Genomic DNA, 16,643 nt, shown 5'->3' with positions numbered 1-16,643 from the left:
CCCAGCAATGCTATGTGATTCCGATTCGTCTTTGTGCCCCCTACACCTGCAAGTTTGTCGCACTGGTAGTGAATCACCCTGTATATTTATAATTTTAAAATTTTTCTCTTTGTTATGACTTCTTTTTTTCTTTTCTTTTTTTACTTTCTCCTCATACTAATGTACGAGGGGAAAGATAAAAAGGAGTATTCAGAGTAAAAAGCATACTTGCCAACAAAAAAAAAGGAAGAAAAAAATTATTTTTCATACCTCTAGAAAATTTGAAGATTCTATAAGAAAATCAATCTCCTGATTACAAATATACCAAAGTTTTATGTCTTTTTCATGTCCCATGGAAAGATATAGATCAATTTCAAATATACAATATTAAATATGCTATAATAAAAATGAGATCTTTATTTTAAAATTCTTTAATCAAATATATAATGTATTATATACATTCCATTTCCTCAGAAATATTTGCCACTCAGTTTTCCTTATATCCATATTGCTTTCTCTCTTAAGAAATCCACAGTAATATGCCATCATGGAAGAATCTCAGAACCTTGCTTTGCCATTGTGGATATGTCCTGTTGAAAGTATCCCTCTTCTGTGGTTCCCCATAATTTTTTCATTGCATTACGTTGCATTTACCAATGTTAAGCCTCAACTGCCACTTTTCACCCCATTCACCTAATTTTCTAGGTCTTGATGCAGTCATATGCCTTGATTCCTGTCATTAATCACACTGCCAGCCTTTGAATCACTAGACAGTTTAGAAAATAAGCTTGATTATGCCTTCATTAATATCATTAATATTAATAAATTGATTAATTAAGCTCATTAATAAATATTGAAAAACAATAATAGGTCTAATAATGAACCCTGGGAGATTCCACAAATAATATTAGTCCAAGATTAGTGCCAATTAACAACTGTCTCCTCCCATTCAATCATCCCTTTATCCATAGAGCCATAACTTGCCCTAATGCCACAATGATCCAAATTGTACAGATAAATTTTATGTGGTATGGTATCAAAGGCTTTTCTGAATTAAAATAAATAATGTCTAAATTATTTTTTGCACCCAGTTCCGTTGTTACTGTGTCACAATATCCGATCAGATTGGTCAGACAAGACTATCCCTTAACAAATCTATTCCTGGATACTGGATATATGGTCTGGCCTTACTGCTTTAACCAGTGACTCCATTATTATCTCTGGAACCGAAGTCAAGGCGAGTTGTCTGTAATTACTTACTTCACTCTTTGATTCCCCCCCTCTCCCATAAATAGGAGTGACATTTGAACACCTCAAATCTCTACAGGGAACTTACCTGAATCCAAAGATGCTCTTATAATTATGGCCAAAGGACTGCATATTTCTTTTGATGCATCTCTTAATATAGCTGAACAGATGCCATCAGCTTCAAGTGCCTTGTTTACTTTCAGCTTCAACAGTTCTTCTACTTTATTCCCAGTTGTCGTAACAGCATTCAGCTCTATTACAAGTTGACATACTTGTGGTATTTCCATCCCTAAAAATTCCTCATGTGTAAACGTATATGCAAAATACCTATTCAGTTTGTGCAGTTAAACCATTCGTATAAGTAAAGAAGCCTTTGCTACATGCTTTTGCATTATTTTCCAGAGGATTTGAAACCTGCCCTAGATTGTCTAAACCCATTTTTTTCTTTTGACTTCTGCAGACTGATCATCTTATTTGATGTAAAAAGCCTAGTAGCTTCTACAATTACAATTCTGAATGCTTCCCATTTAGAATTTGCTGTTTGTGACTTCATCAGTCAGTCCCACTAGAATTTGAAAATCGTCCTGAGACCGCTGTACTGACCTTTAAAAGCAAAAGCCCTTCCTTTTGCTCTTGACAGCAGTTGTGTTTAACGTAAAGCACACATCAGTACACTGTGATCACTGCCACCCAGTGGTTCTTTTATCTGCACATCTTTAATGCACGAAGAATTACAGCTGATAATCAAAAGAAGGGTTTATTCCTTTCTTTTGTTTTGTTCATGGTGTAGAAAACATTCATCCAATAAATCAACAAAAGTCCTGCTACTGTGTGAATAACCAACCCACAAGTTCCAGTCAATATCTGGAAAGTTAAAATCCCCCATTATAAAACATACTTATTTCCGGGCCCTCTCTATTCTTTTGTTTATTATAGTTTATTCTAGTAATTTATTATATTCATTACAGTCATTAGGCCTACGACAGTCTCTCATTTTTGTCTTCTCCATGCTTATGTCATACTACTGTGACTCAACATTGCACTGGCTACCCAATTCAACTTGTGCACTATCTTAGATGCTATCTGATTCTTAATTAAGAGTGCAACTGCACCACCATCCTCACTACCCTTACACACTGTACTCTCCATATTCAAATTCTGCATCCCTTATGTATCGGTAAAACCTTGTATTTGCTATTTCTACAATGTGTGCATTTGATGACTTAACCAGGACTTCAAATTCTAAAATTTGTTTATTATACTCCTAGCACTGGTGTTTACACTATATATGCACCTATTTTTGCTTTAATGCATTCCATGTATTTGCTGGTCCTATAAAGATTCCCCCCAACATGTTTCAATCTCCAACACTTGGCTTTTCAGGATGTTGTATGTCTCAACAGAACAGTACCAAGAATCACTGCTCACCTCTACTTGTGGTTGCTGTTGATCTATTATTGTGTATCCACCCTCCCCTGCAGCAGTTTTTCAACATTGTCTTAATAGTATCACCGGATATTCTTGCACCACCTCTATTTAAGTCTATCTCATCCCTGTAAAAAAAGTCTCCTGTTTAACTACACAGATCATAATGAAAAAAGAATTTTAACCCATGAGCATTCCATAGTTCCTTCAGAGCTGAACTGATTTACAAGACTCTCTTCTCTCCCATACTCTCTCTTATCATGTCTGGGCAAAGAGGCAGGCACCTTCAAATTTAATTCTAACTCTAACTTGCAGGTTTTTTTTTTTGGTTTTTTTTGTCAACACTGCCCTGCAATTGTAACTCATCAGATCGATTCTTGATATGCTTATAAAAATATCACCTTTTGTGCCCTTAAAGATTATAGCTGCTTTACACTGGCATCAACTTCAGTCCCTGATCGACATCAGTAGGTCTTATTCCACCTATCATTTCTACACAATATAATTCCCATTTCCCTAAAAGTAGATCACCAATAGTTGCCACCTCACATGGGACCAGAGATCTCTGTTATCATAGATGTTACTGTGGGTGCATGATGCTCAAGCATGGGTTGCTGTGTTGATTTGGGCAGCTGAGTGCTTCATGGATCCCTTTCTTGTATTCATTTGAGGGATCAACCCTGTTTTTAAAGCACCCATATAGGGATATCAGGGTGCTAAATTTGTGCTTAATCTCATACTCTTTACAAAGAACACACCACAGTATCTCCTTTAGCTTTATGATTATCAAATGGATAAAGTCTGGATAAAGGTAGCTTTGTAAAGAGGTATCAAGTAGAGCATACTACAGGTACTCCCTGGCTTACATAATACTCGACTTACATAAGTTTCTGCCAGCCAGTGCAAACTTAAAATAATCGTGGAAACATATTTTCCATTCTGTAGAAATAAATGGAGGTATCGTGAAAATATTGTAATGTGAACCCAACAACACATTTTTTTGGTAATTAATTCCAAGACCTCAGAAGCTGAAATTTTTGCTATATAACTAAGGGATTTCTCTATCTAAAAGATTGTTTTTATAATGGAAATTGCACTACACTTTCATCATTATCATATGTTCCATTATAAGAATCAATTTTGAATGCCTTTGTGATATTTTTCTAAAAAACATTTCTGGAGGTCATACCATAAAACAATAAAAACAATTTGCACTTTCCAGTTTATTGGGCTTTTCTGTTAGTGCAATTTATTAAAAACAGGTGGTAAACTTAATCTTATTGAATTTGCGATAATACTGATAACTGTCTGTGAGTTTTTACGTTACTGTATGGTGAAATGAGTTCCCCTACACTGAAATCTTCAATTTTCAGAATCTTCTCTTCATTCCTAGTTACTTATTACAATGGTGAAGAGAAAGGGACCAATGGAAAGTACAAGTGCTAGGAAACGAAACAAAATTGATTTAGAAATGAAGATGATTAATTAAGAAGTACAAAGCAGGAAAAAGTTTGTCATCTATTGAATGGAATTAGGTCTTGCTGCTTCAATAGTGAATACTATTTTAAGGGACGGTGCACATATAAAAGAATACGTTAAAGTATCAATGCATTTAAGATCAACAGTGATCATGAAACAGCATTCTGGTGTTACACTTGTGTGCAAATCTTAAGGACCAACACTATTTCTAAAGGTTACAACCACAAAATCTTTACTTAAGGTACTCTTTACTGATGAGAGTAGATTCAGTCTCAGCAGCGATTCTGGACGTCAGCTAATCTGGAGACAGAGGGTGGCACACGGTATTACTCCACAAACATCACTGAAAGGGATCGATATGGTGGTCGAAGTGTCCTTGTCTGGAGAGGCATTATCTTGGATGGACGTACACAATTCCAGATACTGGAGGGCAGTACTGTACTGAGGTAATCCTTCCCCATGTGCGTCTGTTCTGAGGTGCCATTGGCCCAGAGCCCGTGTTTATCAATGATAACACCACACCCCATCGCACTGCAGCTGTTGATATGCTTTTGGAAAGTGAGGACATTGTTCATATCGATTGGCCTGCCCGTTCCACCTATCTAAATCCCATCAAATACATATGGGATGCTCTGGGGAGACACCTATCAACACATCCTCACCCACCAGGAAATGTTCATCAGCTGAAGATGCTGCTGACAGAGGAATGGATGATGTTACTGCTGTTGTTGTTGTTGTTATTTGGTTTTTAGGAGCATTAGCAACTAAGGCCATATTGCTCCATGATATGCGGTGGTCATTCCCTGACCTTTCCGCATCCTCCGTATTTGGTGGTGACGGGCTTGAACCCCGGTCTAATCAAGAAGCGTGTGCTAGATGTTACTGCAAGAACTTATCAACAACATTGTTCTAATTATGGACAGGCCTGCATCGACATTAGGGGTGGCCATATCTACTGAAGACCACCTCTTCCCTTTGTTCCACTTTTGCCACTGATGCATCTGTATCATGGCAGCCAGTGCTATGTTGCCATTTTTGAATAAAGTCCCTCTGTACCGTTCTGTTCCCATTGTTATGTCAGTGTTGTTTCCTCCATCATTTCTGTACCTCACGAGGTTCATTTGGTATGCTTTCCAATATCCAGGCCACTTCTATGAGAAGCTACAGATGAAAACCTGACTGGTCCTTAAATTTTGCACAGCAGTGTATATCGAAGATGGAAAAGCTATGAATAATGTGGATGGAAAATCAGATTCAGAAACAAGTGTCCCTGAGTCCAATGGCCATTCATTCAAGCAAAAGCAAGAAGTATTTATGAAGATAAGGAGTACAGCGAACCCCAAGCCAGGTTTGTGGCAAGCAACACGTGATTTAATAGGTTCAAGTATCATGCTGGTTTCCAAAACATCAAAGTATGCATTGAAGTCACCAGTGCCAACTCTGCAGCTGCACAGAAATTTTGTGATAAGTTGGAAGAAATCCCCTAAATCTCTAACGCCCTCAACTTCCGCAGCAGCCTGCTTATCAGCTGGAAAGTTAATTCTGGCAACGATGCTTGAAAGGTAAAATTTGCTGACATTATGCCTGGCCCCTCTCTTTTTGTAATTTTTCCTGTGCATGAGATAAAACAAATTAAATAAATAATTTTATTTATATGTTCTTCGAACATTTCTTTTTTGCTTCAATCAAATTCAGCGAGCACAGTTGCGAGTGCTGCATAATCATTTAGGGAAATTCTGACACGTAAAATTCGACTTGGAGTTCTGCGGAACGCAACCCTTATGTAAGTCAGGGAGTGGTTGTATAAGATTATGATTTGTTGGAGAACTATAGTCAGCAGTTCTACTGCTTTTGGAATTTTTCCTTCCCTGCTCTAGTCTGAGGTATGATTCTATTCTAAATGTAATTTAGGAATATCACACAAAACTAAGTGATACAAGTAATAGCATAGCTGGGAGGGGGGTGAAGGGGAAGCATTTGCTACCCCTGCAAGACTTTTGCCTTAAATGGAAGGGTGCACAATTTCTTGACAGGGAAATAGAACAAATTACAGACGGTAAAAGTGTCTATTTTGTCACCTTTGCTCCCCCTCAAGGAAAAACCTGGGTACTCCACTGGATACGAGTACAATACTGCTACACTATATCTTCATTATTCAGCAGCAGTACTTTCTATGTTATTTTGAGTTATGTATTGTGTGATACAGTTACATTATGAAGAATCGTGCTCGTACTATAAATTTATAGTTTATAGTACGAGAAATAGGTTTTCGAAAAACATTTCGTCTTCAGAAATGTTTCAAGAGGAGTTTGTTTCCAAGATAATCTGCTCTTTTAATTATAAATTTCACAATTGCATGCATAAGCATTTTTTAACGGCACACACGAATTGCAACTAACACAATTTGCATCGAGTAACAAGTTTATGAAGCTTTAAAAAAAAAAAAAAAAAGAAAGAAATGAGAAGATTCAGAAAATTTATTTGTGTTTATACGATTGAATATTTCAGTAAAGGGAAAACACATTTCACCATAATAACGTAAAAATCCACACAATTCCAGCTATCGGTATTTTCTCAACTGCAAGAAGATCAAGTTTACAACCCATATTCAAGTAAGTAACAGAAAAGCCGAATAAACCGGAAGGTGCAAATTGCTTTTATTGTTTTATGGTCATAACCTCCAGAAATGTGCTTTAGAAAAATATCGCAAAGGCATTCAAATTTGATTCTTATAACGGAACATATGATGACAATGAAAGTGTAGTGCATTTTAATGATTTGAATTGGTAACTAATTCAATTTATAAACTAAGCTCACGACCTCTTATATGGCCTTAAGGTCATGCTCGTGACCTTAAAAATGACATTTTAGAGAGATAAATAGCTTCGTTATACAGCGAAAATTTCAACTTCTGAGATCTTGAAACGAATGTATGTATGTTATTTTATGTATGTTATTTTTTTTAATATACAGGGGACCCTCACTTAATGCTGATAATTCTTTCCTTAAAAACTCAGCGCTAAGAGACTACTGTATTCCCATAATGTAACATATGTATTTGTGGGTTGCAGTCTCACAAAAAATAAACGGTAGTGAAAAGACACCAAATGTCGGTCAAAATATTTAATATTAAAAATATGTACATATAAAATATTCTCTGTTACACACACATAATTTGTGGTAAATAACTACATTAGGTATCAAAATTAAACTTAAAATGCCAATTAAAATCATGAATCTATTAATCCGATGGCCCTGGGCTTTTTGTATCTTCGGTCGATTTTGGCCCTGTTCCTAGTAACCTAAAAGGGGTTTTACTTTAGTATCTCCTGCAGCATTACCACTCAACAATAAAGTCAACTCATCCTTCACCACTTAGAAGCCTGGCATGTTTTTTCTTCTTTCGATATGAAACTTCTTTTAGGCATTTGTTTCCAAAAAGTCCTGTTTCATCTATGTTAAAAACTTGTTGAGAAGTATAATAATTTTAAGTTTTTTTTTCTAAAGTTTCGGCTCCTCCTTGATCTGCACTTATGGCTTCTCCCTGAATTTTAAATCTATTGAACCAGCCCTTACTAGCTTTAAATGGTTCCACATTTTTTTTTTTTTTTTTTTTTTTAAAGGTGAGCTTTCTTCAGATCATCATATAGGCTAATCGCTTTTTATTTAATATTTAACTCAACGGAATTGTTGCTTGGATATTATCTTCAATAAAATTATTTAGAAGTTTCTCCATTTCAATTATAATAGCCTGCCTAGCCATAACCAATTTAGTTGCCTGCAGTAGAACAGCTGTCTTTCCTGCTACTAAAATTAATTCTTTATTTTTTATAATTGTTCTTACAGTTGAATCTGCCAGTCCTAAATAATTACCCACATCCACTTGTCGTTGAACATAATCAATTCGCTTCAAAACATATAATTTAATTTTCAAATTCAGTCTTTTTTCTTACCTTAGTAGGCTTTGTACCACGTCAAGATGTTGTTCCACTGCAATTATTAATTATTATACAATTATTATACAACGTTCAAGTATGTTACCTAACTGTACTAAGTGATGACTTGCCTTCGGATAAATGCACATAACGCAAATATTACAAGAAATATGCTTGATCATTTTTTAAAATGTTGATCTCGGAACTATGTAACAAGCCACCGTACTGCAATTAAATTAGTGTGGAAGAAAATTTCACCGAGCATGGGAAACTTTTTAATGCTGTTTTGCTATTCATTTACAAGCTATCGACTACATCAGATGAAATGTTTTCGTTAAACATGCCAAAAATTTAATCTATATGCTGGTTAAAGAGCGTTATAGTGAGATATCAGTTATAATATAAGAACAGTGTTATAGTGAATCATGTAGAGTGAACTGCATTATAATGAAGGCCTGCTGTAGATGTGAATTCGTGTTTGAATTTTAGTGAGTTTAAAGGATTGAAATATGATTCAGTAACATTTCTTACATAATATTCATTCACCAGAATGATAATATGTAGAGCACTGTTCTAGAAGTAGAGATATCAAAGTAGTATTACACATGTCAATTAATTATGTTAAATCTCAGCCATAGGATATTTGAAGATTACAACTGATACCTTAAGTCAATAAAGGGTCTTCAGAGATTTTAATTTGGAAAAGTGTAGAGAGCGTAAGTTATATTATGGGGCCGAATAAACTGCACTGTCAACAAAAGATGAGAGTTCCCTACTTAATTTGTGATATGATCCATTTATTGATAAAATTATCTAGATTTGAGATTGGAAACTTGTTACTATGAATTTAAGACTTTATGGGAAAGGATATGTAAAATATTTAATTAACATCTTGAAGGTTTGTTTTTTCTTCTGTTATGTTTTAATAAAGAAAACTACAAACTTTTATACATGCTCTCTCTCTCTCCAAGAAAGAACAGCTGAAGAAAATGTGTATAATTATCAATGGTTACAGCTGCAGCATTTTGGCTTATTAATTCTGGATGAAGGGTTAGCTTCTCTGATCTGACTTTGTTGCAGGCCCTGGAAAGAACAAATCAGGAGTCATTTTTAAGTTTTATATTTTAAAATTAAATGTAAAAATACTGGCAAAAACTCACCCAATTAATTTAACTGCTGTTTCATTTTAATAAATCAAAAAGGATTTATGTTATTGTTAATTCAACCAAAAAAAAAAAAAAAACTCCAGAGCATTTAAATACATACAATACAAAATAATTTATAAAAGAGACAAACTAAAATCCTATGATTGCTGAATATCCTTTATTTTTTGTATATACACAGAATAGTAGTGGCAAATGATGCAAGAAAGCATGCTTATATAGCATCAGCCAAAAAAAAAAAAAAAACCCACTATGCACTTCTCCCATCCATACCCTCCAAAAATTTGTCTAGTTCTTCCTTGAATTTATTCAAACCATCCACTTCCACAATGGACAGAAGCCTGTTCCAACAATCAGCCACCTGCTGGCCTTCAGCCAGCAGGTGGCTGATTGTCGAACAAGCTTCACAGATATCTTGCAACCATCCTTCTGCAATTTAAATTGATGCCCCATCATGCATGTAGCCTCAGTAAGAGGAAGAATGCCATTCACATTCAGCTTACTCAATCCATTCACAGCCTTAAACACTGCAATCAAGATCATCCCGGAGGTGCCTGGCCCAGAAGTTGCAATTTGCAGTGTTTAATAAAACTGAATCACCTATAAAAGATTGACTTCTAACTATTCAAGCAACTATTCTTCTACATCATGAGTTTCCAAACTTTTTTAACTGCCGATCCCTTTAAAAATTTCATTTTTCCCTCATCAACTCCTTCATCCAAAATATACATACATTTTAATAGATGAATTTTAAGAAAAATATGTTAATAATAGTTATTTATTAAAGATCGGTTTGTGGTTACTTACCAATTACTTTAAGTAACAAAAAAACATAGTAAAAATTATTTGGTTTATTATGCCATTTTAGTTTTGTAAAAACTACGGGCCAATACATATCCATTTTAATCATTAGCATTAATTGTTAATGAGACAGTTGTTGCTGATAATTTGTAATAAGCTGTGTCGGCTAAAATTACTTAATCTGATCCATACATTCAAATGTTCCATGTTCTGATATGTTCAGCCTGTTTCTTCTTTTTCTCAGTAAATTTATGATATGGCTGAATCCAGCTTTCAATAGACAAGAACTGGGGAAAGTTAACAAAAGCGGTTCTGCTGCAGTTTGAAATTGATGATATTTATTTTGCATATATCTTCATTATTCCAATAATGAAGACATGTGAAGGATGAGCACAATAGTCTATTAGAAAAGCGTTACTTATTCAAGGTAATGCAATGCATGGGCAACTCACAAAAGATGAGCACAATATGAGATACAGATGAAATGCCTTTCACATTACTATCGTAGTTTTTCTTTAAGAGATGCCTACGGTGTATCTACACCAATATTATATAGATATTTTAAAAAAATAATAAAAATCTATATTTACTAACCATTGCTGGTGCTCTATCAGAAGCATCTACTACAAATTACAGTCAGTCCTTGTATAACATGCATTTACACTACACGAATTCAATCATATACGATTTATAAATAGGGAAATATGCACGATTTGGCTTTACGTTTACAAGAAATGGCAATCAAATGCAGCGGAACCATAACAGCTGAATGCACTTACTGCATTGTTTACTTAGCTGCTACCCGTGCAATGCTTTTTCTGTGTTTATCAAATCTGTCTCCTCATTTTTGTTCTTTTTATACTGCAATTATGCTTTATTCCCTAAAAATGAGTAATATACTTGAAAACAGTGTGAAAAGGAAGCATGCTGGTACTGCAAGTTCAGAAAGAAAAAGAAAAGCGGCTAAGGTAAAGAAAGCCAACACAAGAACCATGGCAAACTACGGGAATTTGCCAGAAAAACTGTTTTGTTGCTACTGCAGTTTCTCCCTGCATTCTCGGTAAATAGACTGTGAATGTGATCGGTAGTGTCGGTGGAAGTCCAAAACGATATACTGATTGACATGGCACTTTCCATTAACAGACTTGGGTAATCTCAAAATTTTATTTAAAAATAAAATCCATTCTTCGGTTTTTATTAGTTGAAAATAGATTAACTTTTTTCATTCAAGTTTGGTTCACTGTTAAAATCGGCACTGCTCACTCCACAATTCCTTTGACTAGTTTTATCACCTCTAAAAAATGCATATTGGCAACTTGTCAACTAGGCATTGGCTCAACCATTGGGGCCGAACTGTGTATCACACAGTTTCATCTACAGTTAAACTTCAAAGTTGAAAACGATTTCAACTGTTTTTATTATTGAAATGATTATTGGAAATAGAAGATGAGTATATTATATGTGGGATCTGTTAATAAAAATATTCATTGTGTTGAATTGTTCTTCACAAAATTTCGTATAACTCCATTGACTATATACATTTAGATTTAAAAGGCTGCGGGTTGTTGCAGTTCCACAGTGCCTATCAACAAGCCACCCTTGGTTAGGAAATCTTATTTCCTAACTTAACCTTTATGTGAAATAACATAATCTAACTGCTGAGAATAATTAGAAAGTATACAGAGAAAATAAAAGCAACTTTTATAGCAGGAACAAATCAAAGTGAAACAAGACATTAGATCAAATCACAAAGAACTGCAAGAGATGGAACATCTGCTATCTGTTTGGATAGAAGATCAAACAAAGAGATCAGGAACAAGTTTGCTTACGATAAAAGCAATATTTTATTACATAAAAATCATAATAAAATATGTAAGTATTTTATCACGATTATTTATTGCACTTGGTAATGTTTTGGTTACAAATGTGTTTTCAATCTCGGATGGTCAGCACCTAACCCTATTTTTCTCACAAGGCCTGTTATGTATATTGCACAAGGGTTTCTAGGAACACAACTACCGTGCTATACTAGGACTGACTGTAATAGGAATATTATTTCCTGTAAGTATTTTTCAAAGCACAAAAAAATCATGTCTTCTGCTAAAGCACAAAAAAAAAATTCGGGTGACACTCAAGTCAAGTGGACCCAATTTCGCGAAGTCCGGACGGTCTGTGACAGCCAAATCCTTTGCTTGAACCTTCACGATGGTGGGACTGCTAGTAACCCTGGATATAACGTCCATGCACAAGTACATGGTGGCTGACAACCATGTAAAAAAAAGTAAAGTAAAGTGCAGCCATTATCAACCCACTGCAGGGTGGAAGCCTCCTCAACAATTCATGCTGAGGGAAATGGACCATTATCTGCCACGCTGGTCCAGTGCGGGTTGGCAGATCGACCGTATTCAGCAGTCAGGGGCTTGAACCCTGGTCTACTCAAAGAGCGTGTGCTACTGCACTCCCGCTCCTGCCAACCATGTACTTGGGTGTAAACCAACATAAGCAGGGGTCGAGATGTGGCACCCGCACCACATGGAGGAATGCCGCCCCTCTATGTTACCAGGCAGGTGGTAGATGACTCATCAACCGGTGCACTACCACCACTTTGCTTATTGGAGACTTGAAGTAGTGGAACCCATGTTTAGTCTCTAGAGCTAAGTTCATGTCAACCCTTCCCCATCATGCAGTATGAATGATGACTTTTGAGGTTATGATTAACATTGTGGCGAGATTCAATATTCCTTACATTTCGAGGGTACAGCTCTAAAACGGTGTTCACAGGCCGGCTGCTAGTTAGTACACCAGACCGAAGCTATTGGTAACTCTTGCTACCTCTACTCTGCCAGATAGTGACTGGAAGGAGTCCAAGTAGTGTGTATGCTGGGAGCATTGTCAAGGATCTGGGTATATTCTTACTACGTGTATGCCATATCCAAAAATTTCATTACTTCATACAGCATGTCCCACCCACTTTTTCTTACTATTGAATACACCGTGAATTGTCAAACTAATAGAGCAAGCTTATATGCGAAAAGATCTAAACCTCACAAACATTTCCTAATCCATTTCACAAATATACGTGGTCTCAATTCTAATCTCAACAATGCCCATTTCCACTTGCAGTCTGCCAAACCCCATGTACTTTTTCGGACAGAATCTCAGTTATCGGTTGATTCAACAACTGCTCATCTCAGATGCCCAAATTATTCGCTGTATGATTCCTTTCACTTCAAAGGTGGTACTTGTGCATATGTACGTTCTGATATTCCCTGTCAGACTTGGTAATTTGGAATTTCCTCTCTTTGATGTTCTCTAGCTTAAAATCTCTCTAACTCATTGTGTCAAATTCATCTGTTGTCTCTACCATTCTCCCAACTCCACTAATCACTTGGAGCTCTTTGACTTCCTCTCTTTGCAACTTGACTTTCTCCAGTCCAACTTTCCTAACTGTGAGGTAATTTTCCTTGGTGATTTTAATGTTCACAACTCCAGCTGGCTTCCATTTTCTAGTCACACCAACCCACCTGGTCGAGATGCTGAGGCTTTTGCAATTACTAATGACCTTGCACAGATTGTTCATTTGCTTACAAGAATACCGGACAATCTAACCATACAGCCAACACGCTTGATCTTTTTCTCACAAACAACCCTTCTAAGGACACGGTCGAAGTGAGAGGTCCTTTAGGCACTTCAGATAACAACATGGTAATTGTCTATTCTCCAATGGAGCCTTTATCTCATGGCTGTTCCCAACCTCATGTTGGGAATAGCTATGAGATAAAGCCATAGCCATGAAATGTTGTTTGGCATTACAAGAATGCAAATTGGGATGACCTGCGAGATTTCTTTTCTTCTTTTCCTTGGTTGAATTACTGTTTCAAAACTTCTGATGTCAACGTCTGCTGAGATCGTGTCAGTGAAATTATGCTTGCAGGAATGGAATCCTTTATTCCATACTCCACTTTAAAATCTCGTCCTTTATTTAAACCTGAGTTTTCCAATAAATGTGCTAAGGCTGTCCGAGAGAAGAATGTTGCATATCGTAATTGGCTTGTTTCTAATTCTTCAGTTTCATTTTCTGCCTACACCAAAGCTCGCAACAATTGTAAAGCAATTATTAATCACTCCAAACTAGAGTTCGAACAGGCTAAGAGTAGAAAACTTGCTTCTTGCCCTAATGGTAGCTGAGCATTCTGGTCTCTTGCCAAAGCTATTGGCCGCAACATATGCCCATCTCTGCTCCCACCTCTGTCCAAACCAGATGGTTCTGTTGTCACTTCAGCCAAGGATAAAGCTGACCTGCTAGCATCCCATTTTTCTTCCAACTCATGTATTAATGATCTTGGAAAAACACCTCCCACCATTCCCAAACACGTTCCATTCAATGCCTCCTGTGGTCTTCCGTCAAAAGGATGTCAGAAGGATTTTGATGAATCTTGATGCTAAGAAAGCTCCAGGTCCCAGTGGTATTTCTCCACTTGTTCTCAAAACCTGTGCTCGTGAACTTTCTGCTATTCTTTGCCGCCTTTTTTCACTTTCTTATTCCAAAGGTGTTTTTCCTTCTGCTTGGAAATTTGCTCATATCCAGCCCGTTCCTAAAAACAGTTACAAATCTCTTGCATCCAATTATCGTCCCATTGCAATTACTTCTAATCTTTCTAAAGTAATGGAGAAATCAATTAACCGCCAACTTTTAAACTACCTAGAAACCTTCCGTCTGATCAACGATCGCCAGTTTGGATTCTGGCAGTGTCGATCCACTGATGGTATTCTGGCTTATGTTACCCATTTATGGACTAATTCAATGGAAAGGTTTGGTGAAACACAAGTAGTTGCTCTTGACATCTCAAAGGCTTTCGATCGTGTTTGGCATAAAGGTCTTCTAAACAAGCTTCCATCTTATGGTTTGCCAACTGTTTTTTTGTAATTGGTTATCCAGTTTTCTCTCTGATCGCTCACTGAGGGTGATGGTAGATGGCTCTCTGCCTTCTAACTTCTCCACTAATGCCGGTGTCCCCCAAGGTTCAGTTCTTTCCTCCACTCTTTTCCTCTTGTATATTAATGACCTTCTTCCATTGACTGGAAATCTTATCCATAGTTTTGCCGATGAAAGCACATTGCATTCCACTTTTCATTTTGAGAAACCTTGTCCTGCTCAATCAGCTTCAACTTCTCAAAAATCTGCTATCGATTCCTTAAATGCCGATCTTCAGGTAATTCTCCAGTGGGGCAAAGATAACTTAGTTGATTTCAACCCTTCTAAAACTCAGTCTTGTCTTATATCTCACAAAAAGGATTATTCTGCTCATATGCTTATCTTTTGTGACACTCTGATTTCTAGGCAAAATGATATATCTCTTTTGGGGATTACCGTGACTTCTAATCTCTCTTGGCACAAGCACATTACAAATATTGCTTCCTCTGCATCTAAAATACTTTGTTTTCTCTTTCGCTCTCAGCGTTACTTTTCTTCCAAACAGCTGCTCACTCTGTATAAATCGCAAATCCGCCCTGCCATGGAATATTGTTCCCACATCTGGGGTGGTGCCCCCAAAACCTCTCTCAGACTTCTTGATTCCATTCAGAAGAGGGCAGTTAGGTTAATTAATGATTCATCTCTAACAGAATCTCTCCACTCGCTTTTTCATAGACGTACTGTTTCTGCTGAATACCTCTTCTACAGATACTTCAGTGGGCACTGTTCTTCTGAATTGGCTTCTATAATTCCCACTCTCTCTTTCAAAACAGTCCGAACACGTGCCGCCACCAGCCAACATCCATTTACTGTCCAACTTCAAACCCACAGAACCAACTTTTCATCTTCCTCGTTTATTCATTCAACTGCCTTTTTCTGGAACAACCTTCCTTCATACGTATTTCCTGAAAATTACAGTCTACAGAAGTTCAAGTCAAATGTCAACAATTATCTTCTTTCATCTTCTCAACCTCCGCCCCAAGCACCATATTAAGTACTACAGGTTCTAATACCTCTCGTGTTTGGGGTTTACATAAAAAAAAATACACTGTTTTGGATATCTTCAGCCATTTCAACAATATGATGTGAATTGTGTTGTTACAGAATGCTTTTTAATATGATTCAGGTCCATTCTCATGACAGAGCTTATAATTTATTGTACTGATGGCAGTATGTTTTGCAATTAAAAGTGATATAAGAAGCTTCTAATCCTCCTTAGGCATTTTATTTAAGGAGAACCTGTTGGAGAATGTTTTATAAATTTATTTTTAAAGACATTTGAAATATTCAATATCCTTGTCTTTTGCACCAGGATGCATCCTTTCCAGGTGGTCTTTTATATTTGATGGTTTCATAGCATTGTTCGGAAATGTTTCTCATATAAAATACATAGTGGTATAGATTTGTTGCCAGACCAAGAAATAAATCTGAATGTTAAATAATCTTGTGAATACAAACAGCACTTCTATTTTTTGGGAGCAACATAGTATAACTTACAAAAGTGTTTAAAAATATGTAATATACCTATTTATGAACTGTTCAGACGGTATCACTGCAAGAGATGTGTCAGTCAACTGCTGGCAGCCATTAATCATTGTTACTTGCAGCATGACATCTGTATCACGATAAATTGCCATT

At 36.4% G+C, this 16,643-nt stretch overlaps 1 protein-coding gene across 2 annotated transcripts in view; it reads right to left on the bottom strand.

The window, feature by feature from the left end:
* Window positions 1-8,902: 8,902 nt before the first annotated feature.
* Smn (survival motor neuron) overlaps window positions 8,903-16,643 on the bottom strand; it is a 184,938-nt gene continuing 177,197 nt past the window's right edge. The window contains exon 6 of one of the 2 annotated variants that reach the window (XM_090368512.1): window positions 8,903-9,149. In XM_090368512.1, the coding sequence (XP_090224638.1) occupies window positions 9,069-9,149 (81 nt within the window). In that variant the 3' untranslated portion in view covers window positions 8,903-9,068. The remainder of the gene's footprint in view (window positions 9,150-16,643) is intronic. The other variant, XM_090368511.1, reaches the window with a different exon arrangement.

This window comes from Mastigoproctus giganteus, chromosome 2 (genome assembly GCF_048544385.1).
Source record: "Mastigoproctus giganteus isolate SK-2022 chromosome 2, ASM4854438v1, whole genome shotgun sequence".
Classification (NCBI taxonomy): domain Eukaryota; kingdom Metazoa; phylum Arthropoda; class Arachnida; order Uropygi; family Thelyphonidae; genus Mastigoproctus; species Mastigoproctus giganteus.
Note: the sequence above shows the minus strand (reverse complement) of the source record. Positions and strands in the feature narration are given on the sequence as shown.